The sequence below is a fragment of the Salarias fasciatus genome, chromosome 7 (genome assembly GCF_902148845.1).
Source record: "Salarias fasciatus chromosome 7, fSalaFa1.1, whole genome shotgun sequence".
Classification (NCBI taxonomy): domain Eukaryota; kingdom Metazoa; phylum Chordata; class Actinopteri; order Blenniiformes; family Blenniidae; genus Salarias; species Salarias fasciatus.
Window position 1 is genome coordinate 28627972 of NC_043751.1, and position 12902 is coordinate 28640873.

Genomic DNA, 12902 nt, shown 5'->3' on the forward strand with positions numbered 1-12902 from the left:
TCCTCATGATGAATATGCTTTGCTCTGAATGAGAGAAGTAATAGGCTGCAGTTACACTAAAATGACCTTAATCTCAGTGTAATTGCTTGGCAGACCTCAAATATCTGCCATTTAAGAGTTATTTGAACTAGTCTGCTACATGAAGTGTAATTTTTATGATGAAAATTTGCACAATGTGAAGTTAAACACCCTTTGCTTATTTCCAGGGGCTGATTAGTTACATTCGTATTATGGTTGGAATGAGAAGTTACAGAGCGGTGCCTTAAAAGAAGAACAAGCTATGCGGCGTTAGAAGACTGGATGACACTTAAACTTCATCAGTGTTTTATTGTTTTACAGTGGCAGTATAGTGAAACTGACAGTTGCTCATGCTATTGGGTTGTTGTGTATATTACTGACATCTCTTACAGTGTTTCACATGAGGAAAAGGTGAATTCTCTGGATTCACAACCAAAAGGAAAACGGTTACACTACTCAGACGTGATGTGTGTGTGTGTGTGTGTGTGTGTGCGCAATACTTCTGCTGTCTTTGACATTCAGTAGAGTGACACGCTGTACAAACAGTTCGTTGAGCTAATGCTGGTACACACCTGTGAGCGGCTCCACAAAGAAGGCATTTTTATACAGTGGTGTGTGTGTGTGTGTGTGTGTTTCTCTGTGTGGGGTGTACATTCACATTCATGTTTCACACACATCTGTAAAACAAACGCAGTTGCACAGATCAGGTGGAGTCGACTGGAGACATGATCCTAATCTGGTGAGCAAACAAGGTTGACGCACATCCAGAAACCAGTCGGTCACTTTGTTGTAAGAAGCTGGAAAAAGTCACATCATTAAGGCCCCATTGAAAGGAAAAAAAAAAAAGAGCTAAGCTGTTCACTTCTTCCATATATGTCTCTTCATAATTTATCCAACCCAGAAAACATTTCGAGGAGGTCAATAAGTCGAACCCCTCCATGCCCCAATTTCTATATGTGAATTTGACTGTGAAAAAAACAACAAAACAAAGACATTTTAAAAATACTTGGTGTGTTAGCTTGCATCGCGGGAGGGGAGGGGGTGCCGGAGAAGGGTTGAGGAACCGCCGCCTCAAATTCAAACAAGGCAAACATCAACATCGTGTGTTCCAACATGGAACAAATTATTACTGTGATTGGCAATGGGGTGGATGGAGTGAGCGCGCTCTGCCAGCACTGTTCAACACACACATTCGGCCCTCCTCTAAAGCTGGACTCAGTCAACGAGCCGCTGATGGAAAGGACTGGGAGAAACCCTCGGCTGGAAACAGACGGGAGGAGGAGGAGGAGTTAAAGCTTCGCCTCGGCTCCCGTCAGGACGTCAACAGATCTCCCCCGCAAACAAAAAAAAGAAGAAGAAGAAGAAGGAAGTACACAAAGAGATCTTTGTCATGAAAACAGACAAGCGGAGAGGATCTCTTTGAAGCCGAGTGACGCGTGAACAGATCAGTTGAAGACTTTTCGCATAAACAGAGCACATCAGTAGAGTCGAGCATGGCTCCGTGCATCAGGAGGGAGTCCAGCGGTGGAACCGGTGCAGCATTCGCCACAACATTAGTGTTAGAAAGTCACATTCATTGAAAATTCCTCCACCAAAGAAAAGGCTACACTGTGTAAGAAAGCGAGTCGCATTGGTTACTTCTGTCAGACACACACGACGAACATGATGTGAAAGGTGCATTAAGGTCAACAGATAATCCATATAATAATCTTCCATCTTAATTATACTCACCCCTCTTTGTTGAAAAAAGAAGAGGATTGCACTCAACACATTTCCTTGTTCTCACCTCTCAGTTGTGAAGAAATAGTAAAAACTAAACTTTCAACACACAGGCTCCTATTGCTTCCCTTTATGAAGGCAAATAAAGTGGTTACAAAGCTTTCATTTTACAATGTACAATTACCAGAAGAAGAAGAAGAAGAAGAAGAGCATCCATGAATATGGATGAAAAGTCCGTTTGGCTTTCCGGGATTTAAACCGCACGACAGAAGCTGCAGGGATTGTTGAAATGTGGTGACTTCGGTATAGTGAGTGCAGCGGAGAGCAGTCCGTCGCTCTGCAGTGAGAAATATCCATCCAGTGCTTCGGCCTGGGCGTCTTAATCAACAGTCAGAAGCCCAACAGGCAAACATGTACAAGAGAGTTGGGTGCTGGACGGGAGCAGGACGGAGTGAGTGACGCGGGACTGGAGCGGCTGCAGCTGCCAGGCAGGAGTTTATCAGCCGCCATGGAGAGCGTCCTTATCACCCGGTGGTTTAAACAGTCGCCACTGATCAGTCTCTCACACACACACACACAGAGGATAACATGGTGTCCCCAGGTGGCGGCAGTGTCTTTAGTTTCTGTGTGTGTATGTGTGTGTGCGTGTAGGTGTGTGTGTGTAGGTGTAGGGCGGCCTCAGACGATCCAGTGGCGTCCGGGCTTCAGGGACAGCAGAGGTTGTCTATGACCAGCGTGACGTCGATGCCGTACACCTCCAGCAGGTCCACCAGGAAGGAGCGGTCGCACTGAGGATCCAGCCCCATGGCCCTCACGTGCTCGGCGGTCAGGGTGGGGTCGTTGCTGCCCGCCACCTCCGACAGCGTCTGGAAGATGCGGTTGTTCATCTCCATGAAGAACCTGCAACAGGATGAGTGACGGCTGAATCAATTTCGACGCGAATGGAGATCACACAGTGAGTCACTGGGAAAAGAATAAATAAACAAGCAGCTGTGAGGGTGGCGCTGCGCTGCAACGACTGCTGACGAAGAGGACGGTTGTTAGGGACTCACAGAATAAAAAGATCTTCCTCGTTTGCAGTGCAGTCTTCTTCCACCTCCTGAGAGTAAAGCAACAATTGCCTGAGGAAACAAACAGTCAGTTACTAGAAATCTGCAAAAATCTTACAGCATGGCCGGTAGTTTCTGCAGTAGCACAGATCCTCGTGTTTTCAGCAGATATCTCTTAACGCTGCGGCTGAGTTTCAGCGTACCTCTGCTCTGTCAGCTTCCTGTACTTCTCCTTATCGGCCGCATTCAGTCTCAGAAGCGGCTGCAAATGGCTTCTGTGAGTTTTCACAATCTGGTTGTCGATGTAGACGTCATACAGCTCCTTCTTCTCCTCGAAAATCTTCTCTGTGGTGCCTTGACACGCACAGCAACATACGTTCAAGCAGGGAGTCATTCGGATACATGTGGACGGTTAAATATTTACAGTTTGGCGGTTTACTCACAGGCCACGTACGACAGCTCCGTCTCCAGAGCAGTGATGTCTGCAATGTTGATGTAGAAGAAAGGCCGTAACTCAGGCACAGACACTCCGATTCCAGGTAAAGAAATGTTGGCCAGGCAGCAGCAGCAATACACTGAGGGAATGCAAGAACACACTGAGTGAAACTCTGAAAACAGGCCATTATTAATTTATTTGGATACAAGTATCTGCTTCAAAGTTTTTAATCACCCCTCATTAGGTTAACTATACACCACCTCAAAGGGGCTGAGCGTGTTTGTGCAAGCGTGTGTGTTCAAGCTTCTCACCTCTGTAGCAGACCACACCCACGGGAGGAGGGGAGAAGATGAGGAGACGTTTCCGCAGCAGCGCAAACTTCCACAGCACCATGATCTGCTCCCCGAAAAACTGGATGAACTGGGACATGCAGCCAGCCGGGTGGGTGATCTGCATCGAGCAAGTAGCGACGGATGTCACATCATTATTAGTATTATCTTTAACAGTTTCCAGTGCAGTTGCAGTTCCAGCATCGTTCTGTTGCTCGGCTGACCTTCATCTCCGGGTGCATGCAGCGGTTGATGGTGGTGACGCTCCAGGTGGGACAGGCGTTGACGAGGCCGTTCCCCGTCGGCGGGAGAACTGCCTTCTTGTCCTCGTAGAAGGCCTCCAGTGGGGAGTACTGGCCCGGGCACTGCAGCTGGTGTCTGCAGAGCAAAAGGCAGTAAAGCATCTCCCTTCCATCCTGTGGATGAACATTAACATCACTGCTTGCTCCGCAATGAATCACCGTCAAGTACGTCCAAACGCCATGACGTGCATGAAAATGAAATGTCAATATAAGACGGCGTTCAGGTTAGCAGACATCACTCGTTCTAAAATTACACTCTGGGATCATCTGAGGCCAGCAGCATTTCACAAATGCAGTGATTGCACCACTTCAACCACTGTAGGACCCATGCTGAGTGACTTTCTTACACCAACCGCCTGCTGTTTCACAAAAACTGAGACCTTATAACACACTGACTGAGATCAGAGCGGATTAACTTCTTTATGCAAACTGAAAATGTTTGGAGAAACATATTGAGACGCAGTCAAGGATAACTTGGAACTACGAAAGTCAGATTTTGATGAAAAAAACTAAAGCCGAGTCGCAGCAATGCAGAAAATGAGGGAGGAAAAAAAAAAGAAAAAGAAGCAGCTGTCATGGTTTCTTTCACTTCTTTGCTAAGAGAAAAACTGAATGTCAGTGGGTTTCTTGTCACAAAAGCTTTAACGGCAACTCGAGGTTCATGTTTAATAGATGAGAACATCTGATACAAAGAGGCGAGGGAGGGACGGAGAACCATGAAGAGGAACCTGTAAAAACAGTTGGGGGAGAAATAAACAAGGTAAACAGAAAACAAACGGAGTGGCAGCGAGTTCGAATGAGGAGAGACAGAAGGCTCTCTCACACACACACACACACACACACACAGTCACACACAGCATGTCCTACCTGACTTGGTTCTCCAAGAAGTGCATGTATCGGTACAGCAGAGTGTAGGAGGGAGACAGGATTCCCACTGACTTCATCCGGGCTCCTCGCTCCAGCTCACTCTCCACAGGCATGTTAGCGAAACAGGCCAGCCCGAAGTAACAGCCTTTACGGAAATATCTAGCCAGAAGCCAAACAAAGAGAGAGCTGCAGTGAAAACCAGGGCTTGTTTGACTTCAGTCAGGGATGGAGGAAAACCCGGTGAATCCACATACATGAAATCACTGGTGATCCGGTGAGAGCCGCTGGCCATCGACTTGAACTCAACCCCGTCCAGGTTGACGTCGTGAGGCAGACACCACTCCACCATGTTCCCTACGGTTCACGCACACATTCACACAGAAACAGAAAGCCCAGGGTCACTTCCTGTACAGTCTACTTTCATTCTGACCACTTCCTCTAATTCTTCATGTATGTCATGTGAAGAGGAGAAGTCAGGGACGGTGAGGAAGCTCCGACTCAGCGACAGCAGGGATTGAACTTCTCACCTCTTGCATCTGAGTTTGAAGCACTGACATCTTGGCCTCATGCTTAATTATGTTTTTATTAACCATTGCCTTTCAGTGTGGTCTGCTTAATCAATACTGACCCACAACAAGTCCCAACTAAACCAGACAGGATGGACCCTGCTCTCAGATGAGGGATAAATACTGTGAATTGACAGGGACAGATTAAAAAAACACAGACACACACAAAGGGAAAGTGATATTTTTCTGTAATTGCATATATTTAATACACAAAACTGATTCGTAATTTTCTTATAAGCCATAAATTCAACAATTTACATATTTAAGTATTTCATAACAACAAATACTGATGATCACAATTATAATTTTAAAAACTGTTTATTTGTTATGTGTAGAAAAAACTGAGAACAAAATGAACATTTCAGTTGTACTTGTTTGAGATGCATCTAATCAGTCACCCCTTGACTATGAGATTGAAGTATTGACATCAAGGTCTCATACTTTGCTATGATTGATGAACTACTGCATGTGCCTCTTGGTTGTTCAATCAAAATTAAATGTGATAGGATGTATTTTCCTTTTATGGTCATCTTCATTCACGTGGATTTTCATAAGATATTAGGTATAATAAGGTTTGGTTTTATCCTATTTAGAAACGGTGAAACCTCCATTCGTGACACAAAAACTAAAATATTAATTTATTATTTACATAAAAAAGGGTCACAACATGTAAGCATATTTCATAAATGCTTGAATCATTTGAGTTTATGTGTAATGAATGTGGAGATAACTATCAGTATTGAGTGAGTTTATTGATGTTGGACCGTGTCTCTATTTGAACTCTACTGAGGATGATGAAAACATCACATGATGTTTATTTCACAGGTGATAAAAATGGGATTTCTTGTCCGTCTTACCCGATCTGGTGTCAAATGTAACCACGAACACGGCCACGATCTGGTCCTTTTCCTCCCACTGGTCCCTCGCGGACAGCCCGGGGAAGCAGACGGGACCGAAAGCCGTGCGGTCCCACCCGTGTCCGAAGAGCTCGGTCCGCGGCCGGCCGCCGTCCTCGCTGAGCACCACGGTGGTCAGGCTCCGCGTCGGGCTGCAGGTGATGATGGAGGGGGTGCTGCCGCTGCTCCACCCAGTGCCAGCCGCAGTGCCAGTCTGCGGCTGCGAACTTTTCTGCGTGGCGGCTTCCTCCGCTCCCGGCGGCGGCTGAGGCGGCGGCTGGGCCGCCTGGTTGGGATCGGGCGGTGGGATCTCCTCCCAGTCCAGCAGCGGGGCTCGATCCGACTGTTCCACCATGCTGCCGCTGCCGCTGCCGCTGCTCCGAGAGGACTACCGTGAAGGCGGAGGGAGACGAACAACACAGCGCTCCGAGGTGCGGACGGGTCGGGCGGACTAAACACGCCGCTGGAGCCGGATCATGGTGTCCTGTCGCCCGCTCGGTGGTTTTCTGTGTATTTGTAAGCGTGTCACATCAGCGGCGGCTCGGAGCGCTTCGCCTCCTCCCGTCGCTCTGTTGTGATGACGTAGCGGACTTCCGCCCACGTGTCTCTCTCGCTCCACAATGACCTAATTGTTCCTCCGCATGTTTATTTTACATATAATAACACTGAAGGCATCGCTCTGATCATCAGGCCACAATTTATTTTCAATTTACCGTTTTAATCAATCAAAAGAATAGAGCAGAGAAAATATTTAAAGACATTGCTCCACGAAAAAGTGACACATCGGACATGGTATAAATCAAATAAGTACTGAACTCAACTCAACTTTATTTAAAGCACTTTAAAACAACCATTGTAGCAACAAAGTGCTAAACATAAATAATCACGAAAATCTAAAGGCAAATAAAGATACAATAAAACAATAAAATGGGGACACTGAAACAGGAGCAGAGTCTCAAACTGGGTGAAAACGTCAGAGTAAACATGTGTCTTAAGATCTCTTAAAAACGAACAGTAATATTAAATGTTGATATGTACAGGGTTTACAGTTAGTAATATCAGCACAATAAAAAAATATTATCCATAAAGGACTTTTTATGCAAGGAAATGCAGCACAAAGTGCTTTACAGGGTGAAAGAAAAAAGTGTATTTATCAAATTTTGTATTTATTTTAAATTTTATTTAACTTCACGTAACTTCATTTAACAAAAGTATTAATAAGACTATTAAAAGTACAAACTCCCATGTGAGCTCAATGCAGTATTTATTTAGTCCACCCATGAGGCACCTGATATGGGTTACTGAGTTCATGTGAACATTTCCAACAATTGACCCATAAAGTAAGCCTGCGAAAGTGGATCTGTATGCATCCCTCTTGAATTTTCCATTTGGGACCCCAGTACCCAAGTAACATACCATGAAGGGCCCATAGACGCATGTTGGCTTGGATTCAGTCAATTATTACGATTGTACAAAGGCAGTTTGTTTGTTTTTAAATGGAAGTGAAGAAATTCAATAAAAATAGAACAAAACAGAACAGCATTGAAGCAAATCACAGTCACACACACACACACACACTCGCGCAATAAATAAAATAAAATAATAAAACCCAAACAAAGCACAGCTATTATGGAAAGAAGACATATCTTAAGTTTTGCACTGCCAAACTTTACAGGTCACTCTGCATAAATGAAAGGGGAAAAAATCCCACCAACCTTAAAGCAATTATGTAACATTTCACATTGGAGACATTCAACCAATATTGTAAATTTGCATAAACGATCCCACATTACTGTTTACACACTTATTATTTTCAACTCTGTTACTTTTTTGTTGTTTGCTTGTGCTATCCAAGATTGTTAAATTTATTAGCTAACATTTACTGATAAAATATAGCTGTCCTTTATTCAACGAAATCTACTCAATTTCTTAAACATATATATTATTCCAGTAAACCCACGCTTTATATTGATGTAAGAGAAACATTTTCCCATCCTGACACTGTACAAAGGTGTTTTATAAGTCACCTGCAACTTCAACCAATCAGCGAGTCCCATGGTGACCCAATTTAAATAAACAGGAAGTATTATACATACGTGGCGCGAAATCCAACTGTGGTTGTGGTGGTGATGCTGAAATCGACTCTTTCGTAAGTTAAACACATTATTTTTCGAATTAAACCAACTCGGTGAGAGAACGGAGTGTGTATGCTCAGTGGGTACCGTTCACTACTCCTTAAATCCAGGTTAACAAAAGCAAAGGTCACCATGTGGCCTCAAATTAGCTGCAAGCTCCATGTACAGGACGGGGAAAAGCGAGGTTGCACACTTCTTTACACAAAGCTCGATAAACCTAAACAATTCGTCATCTAAAGTTGGTTTGTCAGGTGATTGACCTCAATATTCTTTAACCTGATCAATTATCACAATTTTAATTTGTGTTGACTTAAATGGTTGGGTAAAAGTAATACAGATTTTCTTGGGTTTTTACCCTTTAGAAAAGCAGTTTGCAGTTTGATCTCAAATTGATGGGCACATAAAATAACAAGATTTTTTTTTTTGGCTTAATTGAATAAATTACTTAAAGTTGGTCTGAAAGCACAGCTGATTGTCATCCCAAACCATCAGTGACTGTTGTCCTCTTGGCCCTAAGAGTGTTGAATAGAAACAACTTACTTAACATTGTTGTTAACATTTCTGAGAACATTTGTCCCAAACCTCAGGCCCTGAGCATGGCAGCGTTGTTTACTGGGACCAGCCAGCAGCTGGAATTTTCCAGCTGTGGAGAGGATGGAAGCAGCAGCAGCAGCAGCAGTGACACCTCAGACAACTGCACGTCCAGGACTCGCAGTCCTCGGATCCGCACGCCCAGCTCCGCCTGCGGGACGCCCAGAGTGCAACGCCACCGCAGCAGATTCAATGCCTCATCCTCCCCTATGCTGTGCACCAGCCCGATACCGTACGCTTCCTGGAAGAAACTGAGACTCTGCAGCTCTCCAAACACTCCCAAGGTTAGGAATATTTTCAACTCTGAGTTTCTTCTCCTTCGCTGACTTGAAAGAGTACGACTTCAGATGTCAGACTAGTTTTCCTTCAGCTGAATAAATTCCTCTCCCTCCCTCCCTCTCTGCCTCTCTGCATGTAGAGTTTGCTGTCAAAGTCGTCTCAGCCAGTCTCCAACATTAAGATCCCTCACCGCCAGAGGAGACTGTGCTTCACCTTAGCCACTGCAAACTTAATGCAGGCACCTTCTGTCAACGTGAATCCTTTCACTCCTGACACCGTGCGCAGGAACAGCGAGCAGTACTGGACCAAGAGTTGTATGAGCGATGATGAGGACGATTACGTTCCTGGGTAACTCCACCCTACTCCGAGTGGTTTAAAAAAAAAAAAAACCTTGGATGAGAAGGAGAACTAGAAGATGGATACAATGAACAGGAGATATTGTTTTTGATAATAATGATATAAATGAAAGCATGAAAGTGGATGTTTTTAGAATCTTAGGGTTATCCATGCAGTAACACATGATAAAACAATTAGGTTTCCACACAGTGTGAATGACCTCCACACATCATTTATAAGTTTAGTCAGTCCTTTGTAATATTTTGAGACGGGAACTGAAATCAGAGGACAATCCTTTTATCATACATTTTAAAATTGTAGAATTGGTGTCAACCGTTGGTTAGAAACGACCATATGATGTTGGAGTAAATATTGAAATCGTCTTTACCTTTTGATATTAAGTTACCCTACACACAGGCTTTACTTTGGCTCTTCTGTTTCCAGCATAAAAATGTCTAACTGGCCTTTTCCATCTTTCAGTCTGAAACACAGCCTCACATCATCTGAAGAGGATGACGAAGCCTTTCTCCCACCAAAGGTACAACTATTTTTATCAGCGCTGGTGGTAGACGTAACCCTCCCTCTCAGATGAAGCTGATAGGCTTTCATCATCAGTCTTTGTCATATGCAGCTGCCTCCTCACTTCTTGTTATGTACAAAATTACATGCTGCCAAGTCTTCTTCCGGGATTCCTCTGAAGGAATCTCCAAAAGTGAAAAAAAACAAAAACAACAGAAGCTGCCGTCAGACTCTATATAAAACAATTTCCTTGTGGAAGTTTTACCATATTTGGTGACACATCAAAGAAAATCCTGACTGTCCTCTGTGGAGCTCATCGATGACGGTGTAACGCGGGCTCCTCCCTTTAGAAATGTCTTGGATTTCATCAGAAAGGCCTCCGTCTGTTTGTCTGGCAGAGGCGAGCTGTTCAAGCCTGCATGCTGTCACGATATGAGAGCGAGTTCCTGCAGCTCGAGTGCATCGGCGTGGGCGAGTTTGGGGCAGTTTACAAATGCGTTAAGAGGCTGGACGGCTGCTTGTACGCCATAAAACAATCCCGCCGACCTCTGGCAGGCTCTTATGACGAGTAAGTGGGTCATTAATCCGGGCTCTGCTAAAGACAGTTGCGTTGATCTTTTGATTTTTATGTCATTGTTTATGGGACTTATTAGTGACTGTGCTTTATGGCCCATCAGGCAGCTGGCCCTCAAGGAGGTGTATGCACATGCTGTTCTTGGGCACCACCCACATGTTGTTCGCTATTATTCAGCATGGGCAGAGGATGACCACATGCTTATTCAGAATGAATTCTGTGATGGTAGGTGTGACGCACATGAAATGACCTCGCCTGAGAGACATATTAGATTTCTGTGGTTTGACGCTGCCGTTGTGGATGTTTGTTTCAGGTGGGAGCCTCGGCGATGCCATCGTGAAGAGGGAGGTCCAGGGTGATCTTTTCACAGAGGCCGAGTTGAAAGATCTGCTTTTGCAGGTGTCCATGGGTCTGAAGTACATCCACAGCTCAGGACTTGTGCACCTAGATATCAAACCAAGTATGTCTTTTTCTCTGTAAAAGTTTTCACCTGAAAACCTTTTGTGCTTAAAATGTGTGATTTTATTTCAGGCAATATATTCATCTGCCAGCGTAGCAGCACGAGTGCTGTGGGTGAGGGGGAGAGTGAAGAGGAAGATGGAAGCGCGACAGCTGGCGTCATTTACAAAATTGGTATTTTTTTTTTTTCTACTCTGTGTTGGAGAAACTCCGACGAGGAGAGTTGGACATCCGAGTGATGGATAGTTCAGTTTCCTCCAGTAGGCCAGAAACATTCTTTTTAGAATATTTTGTCATTTAATTCTGTGTGTGGGTGATTGTCTTGGTGTGGTGACCCATCCTGCGTTCACACAGAAAGGCCTCTGGTAATTTGGTGAGGATAAATGATTTCTACATACGTGTGTTGCTGCTTTTTTTTTAAAGTTCATACTTCTCTTTTCCTACAGGCGACCTTGGTCATGTGACATCCACGATCAATCCTCAAGTTGAGGAGGGGGACAGTCGCTTTCTCGCCAGTGAGATTTTGCACGAGGTAAAACGTATATATGCAACTGTAACTGACAGTAATGGGAAAGAAAAATAGATCCTTTGGTGTTTTTTGTTTCTTGTGTTTACTTGGATCTCTCCAGGATTACAGCCACCTCCACAAGGCAGACATATTTGCTCTGGGTCTCACCGTGCTGCTGGCAGCTGGCGCTCCTCCTCTACCGCGAAATGGAGATCAGTGGCACCATCTTAGACAGGAGAAACTTCCTGAACTGCCACAGAAGCTTTCACTTCCCTTTAAAGCTTTGCTTCAGGTACAGGGGATGTGTCTGTAAACCCCTTTTTTTATGTCTTGTTTTGTATATCTGACAGAAATGGACAAATTAAAAAAATGTTTTTATTCTTTGTCAGTCTATGCTGCATCCAGACCCTACAAAGCGTCCGTCTGCCAAGGACCTTTGCAGGCACACAATCTTAAGCGAAAAGAGGACGGAGAGACTGGCTGCTCAACTGCGTCGAGAGCTCAACGTGGAGAAGTTCAGGACAGCCATGCTTGAAAAGTATAAAATGAAATCTGCCCTCTATCTCTACAGATACAGCTTATAATTTGTTTTGAGCCCCACAGCAATCTTTAAAGTGTTAATATTCAAGTGATGTATTGTTATTTTGGGAAAACTATGATGGACAATTTTGATTATATAAGACCTTCCAGGAAATGTTGGCATGATTATGAAATGAGAAGTACTGAAGTAACTAGAGAGGATTATGGTTGAATCTAAAACACTTGAACTTCTTATTTCTGAGCCTGTAAGACACTGAACTTCATAAATAGGGCCAGCAGATGGTGTAATTTCATATTTAATTGAATGCTCTGTCCTGTTTATCAGAGTGAGTCAAGAAATCTCATGACAACTAACCTCAACTGTCACACAGTAATGTATGAATATATTCACATTTCAGTGTCCCTCCCTCCACAGAGAGCTTCAGGAGGCTCGTCAGGCTGCGTTGTCCCCCATGCAGAACCTGTCTCCTGGCCTAAAACCTCCTGCCAGAGAGGGTTCTGTGCCCAGAGCCGGGAGGAGGCTTGTTGGGAGGAAGGAAAGGCGCTCTGTGAGCTTTGGCTGCCCTGGTTCCTACATCTGATGCCACGAAGTGAAGCCTCCTCATGTGTTTTCGCTGTTGATGTGAAGATTGTAGCGGACGTTAGAGGGATTTGTCTCCTGAATGGACTGATGGTATTTGGATAATACTGATTTTGAATTATTAATGTAACTTCCAACACCTGCCTCAAGTGATATCCTCAACATCTGTTAGAGCGCTTGACAAGACACGTCCAATTGT

The 12902-nt window shown here is 44.4% G+C and overlaps 2 protein-coding genes across 2 annotated transcripts; one reads left to right on the plus strand and one right to left on the minus strand.

The window, feature by feature from the left end:
• Positions 1–328: 328 nt before the first annotated feature.
• Positions 329–6742, minus strand: LOC115392404 (protein LCHN-like). The gene is made up of 9 exons (XM_030096997.1): positions 6144–6742; positions 4975–5074; positions 4721–4879; positions 3776–3929; positions 3534–3672; positions 3230–3361; positions 2990–3140; positions 2790–2858; positions 329–2637 (listed from the first exon to the last, which is right to left on the minus strand). The coding sequence occupies exons 1-9, from the start codon at positions 6535–6537 to the stop codon at positions 2442–2444; spliced, it is 1494 nt and encodes a 497-aa protein (XP_029952857.1). The 5' UTR covers positions 6538–6742; the 3' UTR covers positions 329–2441.
• A 2156-nt stretch (positions 6743–8898) lies between these two features.
• Positions 8899–12894, plus strand: LOC115391929 (wee1-like protein kinase 2). Its single transcript, XM_030096361.1, has 11 exons — positions 8899–9192; positions 9327–9535; positions 10004–10061; positions 10441–10610; positions 10720–10841; positions 10930–11076; positions 11148–11249; positions 11522–11607; positions 11705–11875; positions 11973–12121; positions 12539–12894. Exons 1-11 carry the CDS (start codon positions 8914–8916, stop codon positions 12702–12704), a joined length of 1659 nt encoding a protein of 552 aa, XP_029952221.1. The 5' UTR covers positions 8899–8913; the 3' UTR covers positions 12705–12894.
• Positions 12895–12902: the final 8 nt, after the last annotated feature.

Coding starts and splice junctions, on each gene's coding strand:
- LOC115392404 (XM_030096997.1), bottom strand. CDS start 6,537: ATGGTGGAACAGTCGGATCGAGCCCCGCTGCTGGACTGGGAGGAGATC. Junction 4,880..4,974: donor CGGATCACCAGTGATTTCAT/GTATGTGGATTC, acceptor GCTTCTGGCTAG/ATATTTCCGTAAAGGCTGTT. Junction 3,141..3,229: donor GGAGCTGTCGTACGTGGCCT/GTGAGTAAACCG, acceptor GTGCGTGTCAAG/GCACCACAGAGAAGATTTTC.
- LOC115391929 (XM_030096361.1), top strand. CDS start 8,914: ATGGCAGCGTTGTTTACTGGGACCAGCCAGCAGCTGGAATTTTCCAGC. Junction 10,611..10,719: donor CTGGCAGGCTCTTATGACGA/GTAAGTGGGTCA, acceptor ATGGCCCATCAG/GCAGCTGGCCCTCAAGGAGG. Junction 11,250..11,521: donor TGGCGTCATTTACAAAATTG/GTATTTTTTTTT, acceptor CTTTTCCTACAG/GCGACCTTGGTCATGTGACA.